This window comes from Trichomycterus rosablanca, chromosome 9 (genome assembly GCF_030014385.1).
Source record: "Trichomycterus rosablanca isolate fTriRos1 chromosome 9, fTriRos1.hap1, whole genome shotgun sequence".
Taxonomy (NCBI): Eukaryota; Metazoa; Chordata; class Actinopteri; order Siluriformes; family Trichomycteridae; genus Trichomycterus; species Trichomycterus rosablanca.
Window position 1 is genome coordinate 28,565,233 of NC_085996.1, and position 19,396 is coordinate 28,584,628.

At 41.4% G+C, this 19,396-nt stretch overlaps 1 protein-coding gene across 1 annotated transcript in view; it reads right to left on the reverse strand.

Annotated features, from left to right (window-relative positions):
• Positions 1–19,396, reverse strand: part of cdc42bpb (CDC42 binding protein kinase beta (DMPK-like)) — a 116,454-nt gene that overhangs the window by 33,457 nt on the left and 63,601 nt on the right. The window contains exons 7-16 of the mRNA XM_063002187.1: positions 18,213–18,413; positions 14,684–14,932; positions 14,340–14,580; positions 13,250–13,369; positions 11,701–11,834; positions 8,778–9,020; positions 6,063–6,173; positions 1,173–1,420; positions 548–653; positions 334–458 (exon numbers count right to left, since the gene is read on the reverse strand). Of these exons, the coding sequence (XP_062858257.1) occupies positions 334–458; positions 548–653; positions 1,173–1,420; positions 6,063–6,173; positions 8,778–9,020; positions 11,701–11,834; positions 13,250–13,369; positions 14,340–14,580; positions 14,684–14,932; positions 18,213–18,413 (1,778 nt within the window). The remainder of the gene's footprint in view (positions 1–333; positions 459–547; positions 654–1,172; positions 1,421–6,062; positions 6,174–8,777; positions 9,021–11,700; positions 11,835–13,249; positions 13,370–14,339; positions 14,581–14,683; positions 14,933–18,212; positions 18,414–19,396) is intronic.

A 19,396-nucleotide genomic window follows, 5' to 3' on the forward strand; every position in this document is an offset into this window, starting at 1 on the left:
CCACTACCCAAATAATAGATAACATCTGCTCAGTGGGTTTCCGTTGTGATTAATTCATTGGGAAGAGGGGGGTGACTGAACAGAACAAGAGATGGGCTAGTCAGTATACCCACGAAGTTTATCTGTATGGTGACTGATAAGTGCACCTGATAAAACGTTTGATGAATGTATATAGCATTAAAATGACTGATGCAATTTAATCACTTCCATTTGTGTGTTTTACCTAAAACATATACCTATTATGTCCTTAATAGATGGAAACATGTAAAAATGACAGTTTATAGTTGCCATTCAAACATTATAGATGAGGTATACAATAATATATAATATTACCACTGAATGATTTCGGCTATCTGTGCTTCCCAGTGTGCGACGCTCTCTTTCTTTGAGGCCAGGTCCTGTAGCTCATCCTCTAGCTGTCCGTTCTGGGATTTCAGCATGTCCACGAATGCACACAGCTGGACAAGAAGAAATGCCAAGGTCAGGGTTCAGAGCTCAGATCTGCTAAAGATTCCCATTAGTGCACATTTGATCACCCTTGTCTTACCCTGTCTGTTTCTGAGGTCAGCTTTTGGTTTTCCTCAGTCAGCAAGTTGCGTTCACGCTCATATTTCTCCTTTAGAGTAGCTATTGCCTCATCGATCTCTATTTGCCTGTCGGAAAAATACAGAAGAAATATAAGCCTACAAGCACCTTTACCATTAGGTTGACAAATTTTTCCCAAATATTAGCAACTAATTTTAATGAAAATTTTATTTGAAGTGACCACAAGTGTGCCTTAAATAATGCTTCCCAGAAATGCACTAAGTCCTAACTACCTGAGTCGAGAAGGGAGAGAATTTGTGAGAAATCACAAAATTAATCCTCGTGGTTTAATCAAACTCAGGACCTTCTTGCTGTGAGGCGACAGTGCTACTACCCACTGAGCCACCGTGCCGCCCCCTGATTCAAATAATTTCCACAAACACTGCTGATCTCTAATGAAAATCTATGGAAAACAAATGCATTTAAGCATCAAATCAGACTTTACAGAATTTGACCACTGGGGATACACTTGACGGTCGAACCCTGCCCATACTGGTTCTTCACATTGTCTGTTTGCAGGGCTGCAGCTAGATCTGTTATTGATAATCCAGTACTGCTGCTAAATTAAGTGTAATACAGTCTCATACCGTTCATTATTGGCTTTCTCCAGCTTGTCTTTAAGCACCAGCAGCTCTTTCTGCAGAGACATCTGCTGGCTCTCTGAATCATGCAGCTCTTTGCGCAGGTTCTTCAGCTCAGTGGTGTGGCAGGCATCGCGCTTCACCTGCTCCTCCTCATAGAACAACACCTTCTTATCCAGCTCTGACTTCACCTTAGTCAGTTCTTGTTGAGTCTCGGCGCTCGTGCTGGAGATTCGGCCAGTACCCTGCTTTACCTAAGAGAGTGGACAAGGGACAGATCTATATAAGTTTTCAAGTTTAACAGACTGAGGACAGAACCATAATATAACATTTATGCTCTTTTAGCACTTTATTAGGAACACCCGTCTGATAAATTTATTTGTTTATTTTAGAGATGCATGAGGACCGATACTAGTATCGGGTATTTGCCCGATACCGCGCTCATTAACTCGTACTCGCAAACGAGGCTCCGATACTAAACATCCGATACCGTGTGCCTAGTGCACGTTGCTGCATTAACGCAGGGATTTTCAACCTGTGGGGCGCGAGTGCCTGACCGGGGGGCGTGACATTACGAGATTTTTTTTACTTCTAAAACTAAAGCAATTCATTTTTCACCCACGGGAGACAGATTGAATTATTCTCACTGACCACGCTCACACGCACGTTTAATGTTATTTAGTTCCGTTTGACAAAAAAAAAAAAAAAACTTAAAATAGAGCTAACAGTGAAGATAACCGGTTACAAAAGCAGCGACCGCTGTTATAGGACGTGTTTGTGTTCAATACTCTGTTCACAGTGTCGATACAAGTGATTCAGGAGTCGACTCATTTTCAGCGCAGCGTAAGTTTCTTTTCTCAGTCATCTCTCCGTGTTTACTGTTATAATGAATGATGCGGTTGTAAATAAACACCAACTACTACAGAACATTTTGTGTGACTCGCTTACCTTATAAAGCTCAGGCTTAATTATACTGGTTATTACCACAGAGCAGGAGCCGACTCAGAGTCGTTTACGATTTACCGAGGTGAACCACGAATGTACAGTATGTGCTGATAGAATCGGCTCAGATGGGATCGGACTGTATTATCTTTTTAAAGTAAATATTTCAATCAGCAGAATCGCATCGCATGTATGATGTGCACAACGTTAATTACGTGCGTTTATTAATGAACGTTAACGTTAGCTTGTCAGAAGCTTTCTCAATGATGGCTGTGCGGGGTTTTTTTTTGTTTTTTTTTTACAATTAGTGATGGCAACCCAAGCAACTGTTCCACTGCACTATTTTACACTTAAAACTACACTATTCCAAATTGCTCCAGATTGCATCATTCTAAATAGGTATCGGTATCGGCGAGTACAAAAGTACATGTACTTGTACTCGTACTCGGTTGGGAAAAAATGGTATCGATGCATCCCTAGTTTATTTATTTATTAGTATTTTAACATCATGTTTGACACACTCTGGTTACATTCATGACAGGACAGGTAGTTACTGGTTACACAAGATTCATCCATTCAAGTCTTTTAACGTCAAACACAGTCATGGACAATTTGTATCTCCAATTCACCTCACCTGTATGTTTTAGACTGTGGAAGGAGGAAAACCACACATACACAGGGAGAACATGCAAACTCCACACACCTGAGAATCTAACCAAGACCATCTCGCTGTGAGGCGACAGTGCTACCCACCGAGCCATCGTGTTGCCTCTCTTATACATTCACTAGCCATTTTATAAGCTACACCATATAAATACATTGTGTGTGTGTGTGAGTGATGACTGAGGGCCACATGTTAATCCATACACTTTCACGCCTCTCTACCCCTCCATCAATAAAAAAGGCACAGCACATCCAATATACTGTATATGTATTTAAAATGTCGATATTTAAATAACAATGGGTTAAAATGCTCTTCCATTATAAAGATTAAGTAAAGGTCTAAAAGCTTAGATTTAGGAGATAATCATTCCAAGAAATGTACTCTCTAGTCCAGCTGTGCATTCGATCCATGCCAACAGCAACAATAGACAAACTCAACAAAAACAACAGAGCCAAAAATAAACAGCCAGGATATCCTCTCATCTGTAGAACAGTGTTAGAAGATAGCAAGAGGATGTGTGGAGGAAACCGGGTGGAAAACAGTCCCAGGGAAGCATAACAGAAGAATGGCCTCAGACAGGTACAGGAAGAGACAAACGTTTTCTGGATCGAGACATGTTTCACGTAACTATGAGCTGACTTTACATATTTGTTTTAATTCTGGACTGAAAACTGTTGCTATGGTTTCTTATGCCAAGTTCACACTACACCACTTTCCAAGTCGTCAGGTCGCTGTACACAACTGGATCTCTTGTAATCGGGAGTCTTGCAAATCGGTGTGGCTTTCACACTACACTATTGATTAGCGATAAGGGGTTTCACACTACACCGTTCATCACCAACTGGAATCACAGGCGAGCTTCTCTGCTTTCCCAAACTACGTTTTGTCACACGAGAAGTGACGAGGGGTTTAATGATAACATGTCCAAAAAATGCAAGTCAACAAGTAGCGAGCGATCAATGTTTGTGCGCTGATGTGCAGCGTAAAATCAAGTAGGAAAAATAAATGAATCTGAGTGGATTTGGCTACGTGACCAGCATGGATTGTTCTATACTGAGTTGGAGGTTAATAAATATTTTTTGCAATGCAATGTTGGTGTTATGTTTTGTAGAGAACGATAAGGTCAGAAATACTGAAACTTAGCCGCTCAGGTGGCGCAGCGGTAAAAGACACGCGCTGCAACCAGAGCTGGATTTCGAAGGAGCGTCGTTTCGAATCCAGCTCTGCCTTCACGGTCGAGGCTGGGCGGCTATGGACAACGATTGGCCTGTTGTCCGGGTGGGGGGCGGGACTTGAGACCGTAGGGGATGCTCTCTTAGGAACGGGGCGGTTGCGCCCTCTGCTGGCTGGTTGGTGGCGCCTGTATGGAGACGGGAGGGGGTGTGGCGGAGTGTGTGATCCTCCGTACACAGTACTCTGCCACGCTACACTCGTCAAGTGTGGGTGATAAGACAGTCGATTGGCTGTGCACGTTTCGGAGGAGGCGTGGAACGGCCTCGTCAGCCCCAATCAGGAGCAGGAATCCGCACTAATGAGAGGATGATAGATGGGACGAAATTGGACGTGCTAAATTTTAATAAAAAATAAAATAAAATAAAAAAAAATAAAATAAAAATAAAAATTATAATAAAAAAAAAAAAAGAAACAAAAAAAAAGAAATACTGAAACTTGAGTGTGTCCCACCTTTTTACAACTCCTCCCCTGCGTTTCCCCTAGCCCTGTATCTTGCATTCTCATTGGCAGTTCAACACCGCACTCATTGCCAGTCGGCCTACTCATATCCAGATATTTAGCAAACTGGATATTGATCTTCAGTCGCAGAGCACTCGGCGAGTGGCTCAGATCGAGTTGTTGTGTAGTTCACACATATCGATCGAGAGCTGAGTTTCAATCGATGAGCGAACGCCGAGTTGCTCCCGAGCCAGCAAATCTAGCGCCGACCGGTCAGCGAGCGAAAATCAGGGCAAAAATCGTAGTGTGAATTAGGCATTAGTTACTACCTTATACATGGTCAAACATGAGAAGAAAGGGCCAGAAATCAGCTTCATGTGACTTTTTCCCTAACTTGCAACATTTCAGTCAAATTATTAGTAGCAATCTGATTATCCTGGATTATTACAAACCTCATTTTACAAACCCCAATCTAATAGTATCCAATTAACTGATTGCATTACAGCTACCCTCTACTGGTGGTGACCTCCACTCTGACCGAGGAGAGCCGTAACTAACACACGCCCCCCTCCGACACGTCTGCAGTAGCCGATCTTCTTACCCGCACAAGACGAGTTTATATGGGGCTCAGCATTGCACACTGTGAGTCACACCCTGATCTCATTATCCCCCGTGTCTGTGCAGGCATCAGTTATGAAAAATCTCCTCCAGCACCCTCCAGGAAGAGCAAGCCAACCATTGTTCATGTATGCGCCCAGCCTGCCGGTAGCAGAGCTGAGATTCGAACCAATGAGTTAGTGTGTCAGCTCTACAATCTGTGATTTGTTGGTTGAACAATTATTTAACTGACAAAAGTACAATAAAGGACTGTTAATGTTTTGAGTGACCGACCTGATTGCGTTTTGTATATATACCTAAATTGTTAATTTGATGCCTGCTACACACTCAGAAAAAGTTGGGATGACGACCAAGTAAGATTAAAAGTCTCAGGTATAAAATTGCAAGCAAAAATGGGCCATGGCTTACCACTTTGGGCCAAAGTTTAAATTAATCAGTTCAAAAAGGAATGTCTCTTAATTCACCATCTACTGCACATGATATTAGTAAAAGAGAAATCTCAGTCTTTTTAGGGCAGGGCCAGAAACCACTGTTGAATGTGTGTGTCCTTCAAGCCCTCATACAGCACTGCATGAGAAACAGTCATGCTATTTTGATAAGTTTAGCCACATGGGCTTGGGAGTACTGCGGAAAACCATTGTCACTTAATGGTCCACTGCTAACGTCAAGAAATGCCAACAGCCTCGCTGAGCTTCCAACCCAAATCGCGGCAACACCAGAGCGTCTACCTGATGTTTCTATATCAGAACTTAAAACACACAGGGATTCCAGGGCATGCTTTTAATTACCATAGGATGACATATGAAGCTAATAATTATGAGAAATTAGATTAGTCAAAAGATAGACCAGATAACAAGAGATGCATTTGACTACAAGAGTAAATGCTTGTTTAAACTGCATCACATTTACAATCTACTCATAAGACTAAGAAATTTGAGAGAATAAAAGAATTCAGCAGTAAAGTGACAAATAAAAGAAAAGTATGTGAGATGACTTCTGACCTTCAGAGTTTCCAGCTCACTTTCAAGTTGTTTGGAGTAAACTTCACTGTGTTCTCGTAGTTTTTTCTCCTTTGAAGCCTCGGCACGGGTATCTTCCAGCTCAGCTTCCAGCTAAAACACAAGCAAACGTGATAAATCACAGGAACACAGTGACTTACTTTCTTACTCTTGTTAGTATAAACTATGTCTAACATTCTAAGTTCTAAATTCACAGAAAACAAAAGGCTTTGCTGTACACACTGTAACACATGGAGAAGGTTTACTGTTGTTTTGAGGTTGCTTTACTGGCTATAGCCCCGGTGGCCCTACATTTCTGCAAAGCAGGCTGAAAACTGAGGACTCTTGAGACATTTTAAAATAAACAATACAGCCCAGAGTCAGAACCCGTGTCTTAATCACAGGTCACAAGTCCTGCACTAAGACATTGACCTACAACAACCCAGAATGGATGAGTAGAACACATAGAAACAACTCTGAAAAAGATGTCAGCTGTTAGTCCTGATTTTTTTTCTTTTTTATCTTGTAGCTGCTTTTGTATTTTTTATTTTGCTTGGGGGGCAATAATGGATCATTCTGCTCTACATACCTGATCTGGCACAGTTTTATACCGACAAAACCCTCTTTATTTCTATACAGAATTTGGTCTGGCACTGAGAGTGCGCTGACAAAGTGACTAGGCTGTTCGATGTGGTGGAAAACCCTTAATGAAATACCACAGAGACTGGATTATGAGTAGAAGAGAGTTTTAATGTTGTCTGCAGGGAAGGATTACACCAACAAAGTCTCACACAGAGACTCTGTAAATGCGATAACACAGGAAAAAAATAAACACCCTTATATACTCTCGTCTGTGTCCTCATAGGACCGAGATTTCTTAGCTAGAACATAGGAACTGGTCTAAATCAGCTAGAACTGACGTTTCTGACGTCATAGAATGCAGTTGACGCACTTTTTATCACGTACACCATGAACACATCTATTAACATTCTACTGTAGCAGTATTCTAGGAATATTGGAATATGAATATTGGCAATCCTGCTCTAAGCATTTCTACATTTTCTAAGTAGTCATTGGTATGTATTAATACTTCTAGAGTAAATTAACATTTTTGGTCACTCCCCTTCCACCTCAAATATAAGCAATCATGCACTGAATTGGACGATAGCAGACAGCATACTAGCGCAAAAGGAAAATGGGAAAATGCAAAAAAAGAAACTTTGCTAGTGCTGTGTACTAGTCCTGTGTGCTGTAACTGATTCATTTGTTGAGGTAAATCTAGTTTTGACAGATAACAGCCTGAACCAACATTTGTAAGGATGTAACGATGCACCACAAGACAGTTCAAAATCGATTCACATGTGTAATGATTCAAATCGGTTTACATGTATAATGAATCGATATTGACTTTAAACAGCAGAGGGCACTGGCGCTATTTACCTCGCCTGGTTGACGTCACTACAGGGTTGCCAGGTTTGGAAATTTATTTATGTGAGAATACTTTATTTGTATTATTCATTATTTATTTAATGTGGGATATATTTCATTTCAGTTTTTTAGTTTTTTTGCATAGTTTGTACCTACCTCAAAAATAAAAGGGCATTCATTATTTAGATAAATAAAAGATAAGCACAAATACAGAATTTTATTTTATTTTTAAAAGAGAAATAATAAAAGGAAACTGTCAATTAGTCTTCAATTTAATTTTGTTTAAAAAAATGAGGAAAAATCGTATCGTGAACCCAGTATCGTGAATCGTATTGTATCGTGGGTAGAGTGTATCGTTTTATACATTTACATTTGCCTTCTGTACAGCACCACAGGTTCACATAATGTGCATTAAATATTGTAGATAAAAGTTAATCGAAACTTTCAATTGAGTCTTAGCAGAGTCAAGTATCAGGATGCAAGGACTTGAGCGAGTGTAAATAATGAATTGAGAAAAGAGAGAGACTGTGTATATCAGAAGAAGCGAAAGTTACTGACTTAGCCAAATGTGTTCACTTTGTAATCAGTCAGTGCTGTCCATCTGGTTTTGGTTAACCGTGTAGATCCGCTAAGGGTCAGAGAGCGGACTGCAGCAAGCGGGGGAGAGCTGAGCCGTTCCCGCTGTCGCCCCTGGAAATCAGAGCCTTCTGACTTTAAGCAAACCCCAGCTCAACTTTCTCCTCACGCTTCTGTTGTGTCACTGTGGAGCGCCAAAAATGCAACACATTCCAGAGCTGCGCTGTTGTTCGACCGTGTGTTGACCCAGACGAAATGCTATGCTAAGCTATGCTGCGTGTTGTAAATACCGCAGGACGACACATGGTCGAAGCAGACGACAAACACATAAATCCAGAGTGACACAGGAAACATTCTTCAGATCAAAGGGACTTTGACCGTGACTAAATTAATTTTGGATCATGTTCATGATGTTTAACTTGGAGACGGATGAAGCCAAAATACGTTTTTGACAAAGGAGGAATGTATGGGTTACTGCTAAAAGTGCTCTACAGGTCCACAAACAGATGAAGGTTTTCCATTGGGCTTTATGCTGCCAATTAGAGAGAGTTTCAGACAGAATCCAATCAGAGAGGAGGCGGGGCTTACAGCAACTTCAATAAAATGAACACATCTTATAGAACTGTTCGCTACTGTTTCTGTGCTGCATAATCATTTTGCATTTAATCATTTAATCAAAGCATAAGACATCACACACACAGAGTTTATCCTCACCTCTTTGCGAGCCTTTTCGGTCTTGCGGATGTCCTGACGCATGGTGTCGAGCTTCTGCATGAGCCCCTCCATCTCCTCCTCTTTGTCGCGGAGCTGGCGGGTTAGCCGCTGCTTCTGTGAACGGAGCTCGGCCATGCGCTCGTTTTGCTCGGAGAACTCCTGCATGGCCAGCTTCCTCTGCTGATGAGCGTCCTTCAGCTCCTTCGTCTGAGACTTCAGCCGCTCCAGGGACTCGGCCAGTTGCTGGAGATGAGACACGAGAGAAGGATGAATATCAGCAGGAAGAAAGAATAATGTAAAGTAAAGGCCGGGTGGTGGTTCGAACAAATAAGAAAAAGAAGAGTGGACCAGAAGGGCTAACGGAGAAACGGATGAGCTTGTAGTAAAGTGAGAATGAGGGAAAACAGTCCTGGCTGCCAGATCATCAGAGAAATGATTGAAAAAGAGGCCAAGTTAGAATAGAGATTCTCTAGAGAATCGAGAGCTTGATGCTAAAAGAGAGGGACGTGCTTCAACTAATGGCTAAATGATCCTCTTGCTGAGAGACACTTTAACAAACCTTAAGGAAAACATTTTACTATATATGATCGATAAAAAGGATTTATTTTGCTTGGATAATGCATTTTGTAGTGGAAATGAGGGCTTACTGAATAGTAAATATATGAAAATAAATTAACCATATGCTATAGCCTTTACAACACAACAGAACCCAAAACAGGAATCTTTAGCACAGAGCAATAGGCAGATGAAGACGGGCTGGTTAATCAATTTTGGTATCATGTTTTGCACAAATGACTAAAGGGGGATTTTTTTTTTGTGTGCGCGCGCATTTTCTCCCCTTTTTCTCCCGTTTTCAGCGCGTCCAATTTTTACCCAATTGCGTTATGCTTCCTCTACACTGGAGCTGACCCCTGCCCCGATTGCTTCCGACACGTGTGCAGTAGCCGACTGCATCTTTTCACCTGCACGAGTTTTGTGTACGGAGAGCCACAACCTGATCAGCATTATCCCATGACTCTGTGCAGATGCCATCAACCAGCCAGCAGAGGTTGTAATTTGCTCAGCCATGAGGAGTCCCTATCCGGCTCATCCTACCCTATGAACAGCAGCCAATAGTTGTTCTATAAAGCAGCCCAGTCGGATGGCAGAGCTGAGATTCGATACAATGTATTCTAAATCCCAGCTCTGGTGTGCTAGCATGTTTTACCACTGCGTTACCTGTGTGGCGTAAGGGGTTTACGTACCCAAATTGTATTATCATGTTGACAAAGTCCTTTCCATGGCATTAAGCAAACTCCAAACAGTGGCTTCTGTCTTGCTACTGTCATAAAGGTAGAACTCTTTTTAGAAGCTATTCTGGAGTGACCACTGGGTTCTCTTTGCTCCACTTTCCACTATTTCCAGCAACCACATTGGCCAGAGGGTGCAGACAGAATAACAAAAATGCTCTGGGTCACCATTTGAGTGGAAGAGCAGGTCAAATCCAATTAGGCAGAAATGTGATTGGTTGGTAGAGAGTCCTGCACAAGCCCAAAGAAGGGAATGTTGGTATTACAAGTGATAAAAGGGCCTAGAATGGAATCAGACACATGGTGGGGACAGCTGTGTGGTTGACAACATGCCATTCACATCATATTAATAGAACACATTGGAATTTTAGCATTGCTTTGTTAGCATTCACAGCTAATGGAAAGTGTGAAAAAAAGCTCCTTTGATTTAATAAAAAGTCATTCATGTCAAAAAGTGTTTGATTTTTGGACAATAAACATGTTGATTGCCTTTGCATTACTGACTAGTGTAACCAACCATCAGAGTTACTTTGTCAGAGTAGCCACAAGAAGGCCGGTCACTATGAGAAACGCTCAGCTGATAACTGTCATACACGACAACAAATAAATAACAAATAAATGGTCATGTTGCTGATAACACTAAGGCAAAAATATACAAATACTTAACATTTAGCATCTGGATCTTACTGATTGCCAGCAGTATCAGGGTTGATTTCAGCACCATATAACCGAAATCATACTCATCTTAAACCTTCCCATCACATCACTTCTTTAGATTTTAGCATCTTTTAGACCTACTAAAGCTCTTGGAGAATTGGCCAGCCTATTTGGGTATCTCCATCTGGAAAGGCTTACTTCTTTTTTTTGTTTTTTTTTCTCCCATTTTCTCCCAATTTAGCACAGTCAATTTGTCTTCCGCTGCTGGGAGATCCCTGATTTACAGTCCAGGTGGGTATATTGATGCTCACGCCTCCTCCGACCCGCATGCAGCCCTTAGCGGAACCCTTTTTCACCCATGCATTCTGCACAGGTGCCTCTCTATCTGCCCATCAGGGTACTGACAAAGCGTTTGAAGACCCCACCCACAGAGTCCGGTCATCCCGCCCTAGCAGAACCGTGTCTGCCCGCTAGATGGCGCCCAGGAGTTCAGAATCTCGGAGCTGGTGTGCTAGCGGAATATCCCGCTGCACCACCTGGGCGCCTATAAAGCAATTTTTAAGGCTTTATGTCTCCACTGAACCACAGTAAGAGCCATTATCCCAAAATAAAGAAAACCTGGAACAGTTTTAATTCTAACCAAGCAGGCTGGCCAGTTCTCTAGGAGCTCAGAGACGACAACTTTAGAAGGTCTAAAAGATGCTGAAAGACTCAGATCCAAGACTAAGATCCATGTACAAATCCATGTTGGAACTGTGTATCTATCTATGAAGATTATATTTCATAAGGATAAAAATTTAAATGGGACAAGTAGCTAAAAGTCTTAAAATTAAAGTCCATATAAATATAAAAAATAATCTGATTCATGTCTAGATCTTCAAAATATATGTTTGAAGAATGGACAGACACCCTGCTTATGTCGCATAGTTAAAGAAAAGTGTGTTTAAAGTAACGGACTGGTGGCTGGACAGCACTACCTTATGAGTGTCCTCTTTTTCCTGCCGCAGAGCTTTGACTTGTTTGTCGAGTGCCTTAAGTCTGGTGGATGAACTCTCGTAGTCCTGCCGCAGAGTGACTGCTTCCTCCAGCTGGTGTTCCAGCCTATCAGAATCTGTGTGGAACAAACACCCGCACAATGAGTCGAACAATAAAGGGAAGCTAAAAGGTACCACTTAAACGCTTCATAGCCCAGTAAAATGTGATGATTCACTGACGTTGATGATCCTTTATACTGACTGGAACAATGACTTTACAGACCTTCCAAGAATGTGATGATTAAACAAGCATTGATGGTTTCAGGGATGGGAGATGATGGTTTGTGACATGCTTCATAGCTGTGGTTTATTACCAGTACTCCACGTATTAGGTTAGCAGGGTGAGTAATCCCGCTGGATGTTTCCTTATTACATTTTATAAGAGACACTTCTACGGGGATCGTACATATCATTCCATTGCAAATGTATGCATATGTGATCTAAATGATGAAAATGTTTAAGAAATTGAAATCAAACAGGTTACTGTAGGGTGGTGGTGCAGCATATCGTGTGGGTGCCTGAACAGTCTTTAGGACATGGGTTTAAACTTCAATTCCTGTCACTGAACCCATGTTTCTGGGTGGCTGAAACCCACCACTGAACTATTCAGGATAAACAGGCTATTACAGCTAATCAGGTGTTTGTGACAAAGCGTCATGTCCGTTTCCTATAAAATGGAATGAAATGGCATGTCATGCGAATGACAACAGTTATTTTGGAAAAGACATAATCCAAAGCAGCTGAAAAGCCAGTGTTTGTAACATCACAATCACGTGTTTGTTTGTTTATTAGGATTTTAACATCACGTTTTACACTTTGGTTACATTCATGACAGGAACGGTAGTTACTCATTACACAAGATTTATCAGTTCACAAGGTTATATCGAACACAGTCATGAACAATTTTGTATCAATTAACCCTGTCTGCTCCAGGGGTGCCGTACGATGGCTGACCCTGCGCTCTGACCACAGCTTCCTAACAAGCTGGGATATGCGAAGAAAGAATTTCATTGTACTGTACACATGTATATGTATATATGACAAAGTATCTTCCAGTGGTCGCCATTTAGAGACGTGAGGAAATAAAACTGAAAATAAGTTCAGTGTTTGTGTTAAACAAAAGGCGCATTTAATGTTCTTTAAGAGTTATGCAGCCACAATGAGCGACTCCAGGATTAGTAAATGCGGGACTGCAATTCAAAGGCAAGCCTGGCCTATTACAAATGCAGGGTTGAATGAAACAGGTCAGGATTTTGTGAAACAGTGAGATCTAGTTTTTCTCCACCATGTCAATGCTTTACTTCTGTCTATACTTAGAAAAGATCAGAGGAAAACTGGAACTTGGAGTAGCAAGCTGTAAAAACCAAGCATCAAAGTGTAAATTTGTGTGATGCGCGATTAAAGGCAGTGCAGCGACAGAAGTAAGCCATACTGCTGCACCCCTTAGGAAAGGATGGCACAGTCAGCCTTAGCCTATATTCCTTTAACTCACCTGCTAGTTTCTTCTTAAGGCGTTCAATCTCTTCGTTGAGCTTCTTGATCTCTTTATCGCGTCCCAGTGTGCCGGCTCCGCGGCCCGAACCATGCAGAGACTGAGCGGCCTGGGTAGATTCTGAAAAAGTCACAGAAATATGTTGGAGAAACACAGTTAGTCCATTTATCTCCCTTTTTTTGTCTCTTTATATATGCATACTTTACATACATACCATGTACTACAGTATATTCATATAGAACATACAATAAGTACAACATATAGTGAATTTAAAGCAATTTGTATTTAAAGCATTTGGCTTATAAGATGGTGTATTAGCTAAGTGGTTAAAGTACTGAACTACAGTTTTGAAGGCTGCTAGGTCAAGCTCCACCAAGGCGAAGTTGCCCCTGTTGGGCATTTAAACCTTAAATACTTGCACTGTACTAGGTCTCTATTGAAAGCTGTTTTGGAAAGAGGCAAACCTAAAAGTTATGTGCATAAAAAATTATAGAAATATGAAAAATAATATTACAAATATAAAAATGCATATCACTGCTAGTTATACCATGAATGTGACAAATAAACTTTAAGCTTGCATGTAGCCTAATTATTATCAGTGCTGAGAAATCCTTTCCCGACCATTGTTCCTCCCCCCTACATCCACACAGCCAATCATGTATCCATGTAGAAGTCCGGCTGGTTGAAGGCACAACCACTACATTCCTAAATGTCATGTCTACAGCCGGTGGTGAACAAAGGTTGGCTTATTGCTTATCAACAAAAAAAACTTTGCAATAAAATAAATGCACAAGTATTCATCTGTTGACAGGTAACCATACCAATCATTTAAATGTGGGTTAAGGTATGGGTCTATTAATTTCCCGAAAAAAGGACAGTAAGTTTACTGTTATTACTATCCTATCCAGAGTAAAAAATGTCTATAGAACCTTTTAAACTACTATTTACAGCATAGCTGAGATAACACCCACTGAATTGCCCTGTTTTAAGAAAAAGTTGGCAGATTAATCTTTACTTTCATTTTACTATGATGGTTTGCCAGGCAATACTTTGCACTTCAACTTTTTAGGCTGTGGATGTGATTGTGCACCTTGCAGTTTGCGGCTCAGCTCCTGTTTCTCCTGCTCCAGGGAGCGGATCCTCCTTTCAAAGGCCTCCAGCTGCAAGCTACCATCCTTATCACGCTGCAGCTCTTCTCCTGAGCCTCCATCAGCCAGAGCTGCCAGCCTAAGCCGACCCCGGTCTGAGAAACAGCTGTCTGTTGTGTAGGTGAAGCCCACGAAGGGCAGGTGCTGCCCGGTGAAGCCATGAGAGACTGGAGGAGCAATGTCCTGCACAGAAAGAAACACTCAGTTATAAATGTTGTATTTTTTTAGGGCTTTCCAGTTAATAGTCTTAGTTTAGGGCAATAAAACGAGAGTCAGAAACACTCACCGGGTTTTTTAGCACATCATCGTCCACGTCGAAGTTGGAGGTGTCCGAGGGAGAGCTGACGTCAGGAATGTAGGGAGCTTCGGTGTTGCGAATGTTCTCCCAGTTGATTCCGGAGAAGAAAGGGTGCTTTTTGAAGTCTTCAATGCCCTTCTGGCCCAGCCTGCGTTCCCTGCTACAGATCAGCCGCTGCATCAGATCCTTGGCATCCTCCGACACGTCTGTGATATGGGATGGGAACTGAAAGCGCTCCTGGGGAAAACAATGGTTGCTATAAAGAGGCTGACGATATAATTACATGATATGATTTCTATATAAAGTAAACTGTAGAACATGTGTTTTCAAAGACTTATTTATTATAATAATTATACACATAATTTCCTATTGTACCTTAGACATACTATATAGTACAGTACACTGTACATATTAAGACACAGCCACTGTAAATGTCGTCTGAACTTTGAGCTCCGCCTTCAGGAATGAAAAATCAGCTTATAGAATATAAAATGAGCTTCCTCCTATGGTCTCTGGCTGTGTTTAAAATCACCTACTACATACTGTATACTGCACTCAGTATATACTGCATACTGTATACTGCACTCAGTATATACTGTATACTGCACTCAGTGTATACTGTATACTGCATACTGTATACTGTAATCAGTATATACTGTATACAGCATACTGCACTCAGAATATACTGTATACTGCATACTGCACTCAGTATATACTGTATACTGCACTCAGTATATACTGTATACTGCATACTGTAATCAGTATATACTGTATACAGCATACTGCACTCAGTATATAATGTATACTGTAATCAGTATATACTGTATACTGCACACAGTATATACTGAATACTGCATACTGCACTTAGTATATACTGTATAATGCCTACTGAATACTGCACTCATTATATACTGTATACTGCATACCGCACTCAGTATATACTGTATACTGCATACTACACTCAGTATATACTGTAAACTGCGCTCAGTATATAATGTATACTGCATATTGTATACTGTAATCAGTATATACTGTATACAGCATACTGCACTCAGAATATACTGTATAATACCTACTGAATACCGCACTCAGTATATACTGTATGCTGAATACTGCACTCAGTATATACTGTATACTGCATACTGCACTCAGTATATACTGTATACTACACTCAGTATATACTGCATATTGGTCCCCTTAGTAGTATGCAGTCTATTATCCAGTACGCAACAAAAACAAAGCATACTATGAATGGAACACAAATGTATGAAGAAGGTCCTGCCCACTTTTTAATGGCATTTCGAAATTGGTCACGTTGCATGATTGCACATAGCATTCCATAACAATATACCCTGGTTGTGTATTAAAAATTTTGGCCAGCGTAGTATTTAATCTTGATATCTTTCACATACTGAAAAAAATCCTTCTGGTTGCATACTGTATACCACATACTAATCTGTGGCCCTATCAGTAGGTGAGAAGTATGTATAGGCTATTTAAAACACAGCCATAGTTTCCCCCCAGCTTTAAGCTAAAAGGTCAGATTCTTCAGACTTCCATCTTGTCAGGAATCGAGGAGGCGAGGGCGTCTGAACAAGGTTCTTTTTATGACACTTTTCCTTCAATCCAAACAGCAACCTGTATAATCAGCATCCAAGCAAAGTAACCACTTAAAGCTGATGATTTTCAGTTCAGAAAGGTGGAATTAAAGCATGAGTCACCACCTCACATTGCTTTAACACTGCTTCAGGTAAAAGCTGCATTTGCATTAGTGCTGTCAGACCAGATTTGGATAAAAACTATTTAAGGAATGATTAAGAGTACATGGAAATATGTTTCAGACCTTGACAGTCATTTCCATAACCGGCTGAACTGCAATCTGGAAGCAGCTATTGCATTTGAGCACAGTCAGGATAAAATTTGCATAGGCTTTGTCTGACCTTACAGTAAACAGCGCCTCAGCAGTTGGTGGGCTGGGTATGATAACAGCTGGGTAGTAAGTAGCAGCAGTGTGTGCATCCTTTCGAGGTTTCTTCCATGTAATATTTAGGGAGTTTTTTTTACCCTTGACTTGCTAATTAGGGGAGTTTGGTCCTGGAGTCTGTAAAGTTCACTCTGTAATGTCCACTGTAAAAAGACTGCATTAAGGCTACACATGGTAAAGCTAATATGCAAATGCAAACACCCATATTCAGCTCGCCTGTCAGGATGTAACGGCTACCTTTTTTGGCTGCTGTTTGTTAATCACTGTTTGTTAACCTGCCAGGAAGTAAAGCAGGGTGTGGGAACTGCAAGCGCACAAGTCCACAATAAATGGATGAGGGAGGGAAGGGTTGGAACTTTGATGGAAATAATACTCTATCTATTTCCTCAGCTGCTCCAGTTAGGGGTTGCTGGCAGATCGTGATCTGCATTATTGATTTAACACAGTTTTTATGCCAGATGCCCTTCCTGAGGGCACAACCCTCCCTATTTATCCGGGCATGGGACCAGCACTACAATGCGCTGGTTTATGCATCCTAGCAGCTAGGTACCTATAGGACAATTCAGTGTCTCAAATTAGCCTGGCTGCATGTTTTTGGACTGGGGGAGGAAACCGGAGCACCGGGAGGAAACCCATGCAGACATGGGGAGAACATGCAAACACAGAAAGGACCTGGACCGCCCCACCTGGGGATCGAACCCAGGACCTTCTTGCTGTGAGGTGACAGTGCTACCCACTTAGCTGCCCTTTGATGGAAATAATACATCAACCAATAAAAAAACTTGTTTAAGTCCCACATCAGCCAAAATGCCACTGTTGGGCCCTTAAGCAGAGCCCTTAAACCTCAACTTCCGGGGTTGTGGTCAGTCACAATTGTAAGTCATGTTCATTTCCTTGAATGGGTCGTGGTAGGTACAGTTTCCCCGGAATCACTGGCACCAATTCATGGCGATGCCTCGGCCATCCATCCCTCAAGCACAGCCAATCATGTCTGTATGTAGATGCCCTTCTGGCCAATAATCCCCCTGGGAACTGGAACCCTGGAATCCAGTATTAGATGGCTATTTCACAGAGTTTGTTTGTAGTATGTGTGTTGTTATTTATCAATTAAGATTTTAATGTCATGTTTTACACACTCTGGTTACACTCATGACAAGACAGGTAATTAATTACTGGTTACACAAGATTTATCAGTTCAAATATTTAATGTCAAACACAGTCATGGACAATTTAGTATCTCCAATTCACCTCACTTGCATGTTTTTTGACTGTGGGAGGAAACCGGAGCTCCCGGAGGAAACCCATGCAAACACGGGGAGAACATGCAAACACCACACAGAAAGCACCCGGACCTCTCTACCTAGCAATCAAACCCAGAACCTTCCTGCTGTGAGGCGACAGTGCCAGTAAGCAAAAATGCCTTATTTAAGTTCACCCACTCTAATAATAAATGTTCTCATTGTAACAGGTGGACGTCTACCAGTTTATTTTCCCTACCAGTAAACATTATGACTGATTATGTGCAGCACTCACCTCATGGTTCATAATCTTGCCATAGGTCTCGACCAGGGACTCTGCATAAAAAGGCGTCTCTCCATACAACATCTCATACATGCACACACCCAGAGACCACCAATCACACTCTGGTCCGTACTTCCCCATGCCATCCTCCATCGCCTGCAGAATCTCTGGTGAGATGTAATCCGGAGTTCCAACGGCTACTGATGACTGCACCTGTACATAAAGAGACAAAGTGGAAGTCTGGTTAACTCTGATTATTACTGAGTGCTGTCGTCTTCAGCTTCATTCACACTGCAAGATTTAGTGCTCAATTCCTGCCTAATTTACCTTTAAAATCTGATTTTAAAGCTATTCAGTTTACAATTTTATTAGGCCATGTGTTAATAATAATCTGAATAGTCTGCACTTCTATAACAATCCATGTGTGAAGAACAGACTATACACCTCTCAATTTAATACGTAAGTAAAATGTATGTATTTCCACCCACAACACCCGACCATGGGTTTGCTAAACAGTTCAAAACGTTCCCAGCCTTCACCCTTTTGAAAAATCTTAAAGGTTGTCTATGCAATGTGTGCCCTTTTAACAGCTGCGATCAGAGTTCCAATTGATCTATATAAGGTAATTAAATGTGGTTGAGGTCAGATCTCTGAGCAGGCCATTAGCGTTCCTCCACAACAAACTCATCAAACACAGGGATCTTCACATAGGGATCTTAGTCAGGCTGGAACAGTTCCCAATTCAAAATTTTAAATTATGAAGCCGCTCAGGTAGGATGAGCCGGACCAGGGTTCCTCATAACTGGTGCAATTACGACCTCTGCTGGCTGATTGATAGCACCTGCGCAGAGTTGGGGAATAATGCTGATCAGGGTGTGGCTCTCTGTGCACAAGGCTGATCCGCATATGAACTCGCCTCGTGCAGATGAAAAGAGGCAGTCGGTACTGCTCATGTGTCAGTGGCATCAATACTGAAAATGGTCATTTTTGAGTAAAGATTTTACATTCTGGCCAGTTAAATGTAGCCCTAAAGCTGATCAAAAGCCAGACGATTGCTAGGGCTGAAAACACCTAACCATGTCATTACAAAAATATATGAACACAGATTAATTAAAGCAATGAAATAAGACAAAAACATAATACACCGTTAATCTTGCTTGACTAAAGTTTATTTTGGAGTAAAAAAAAAAAACAGC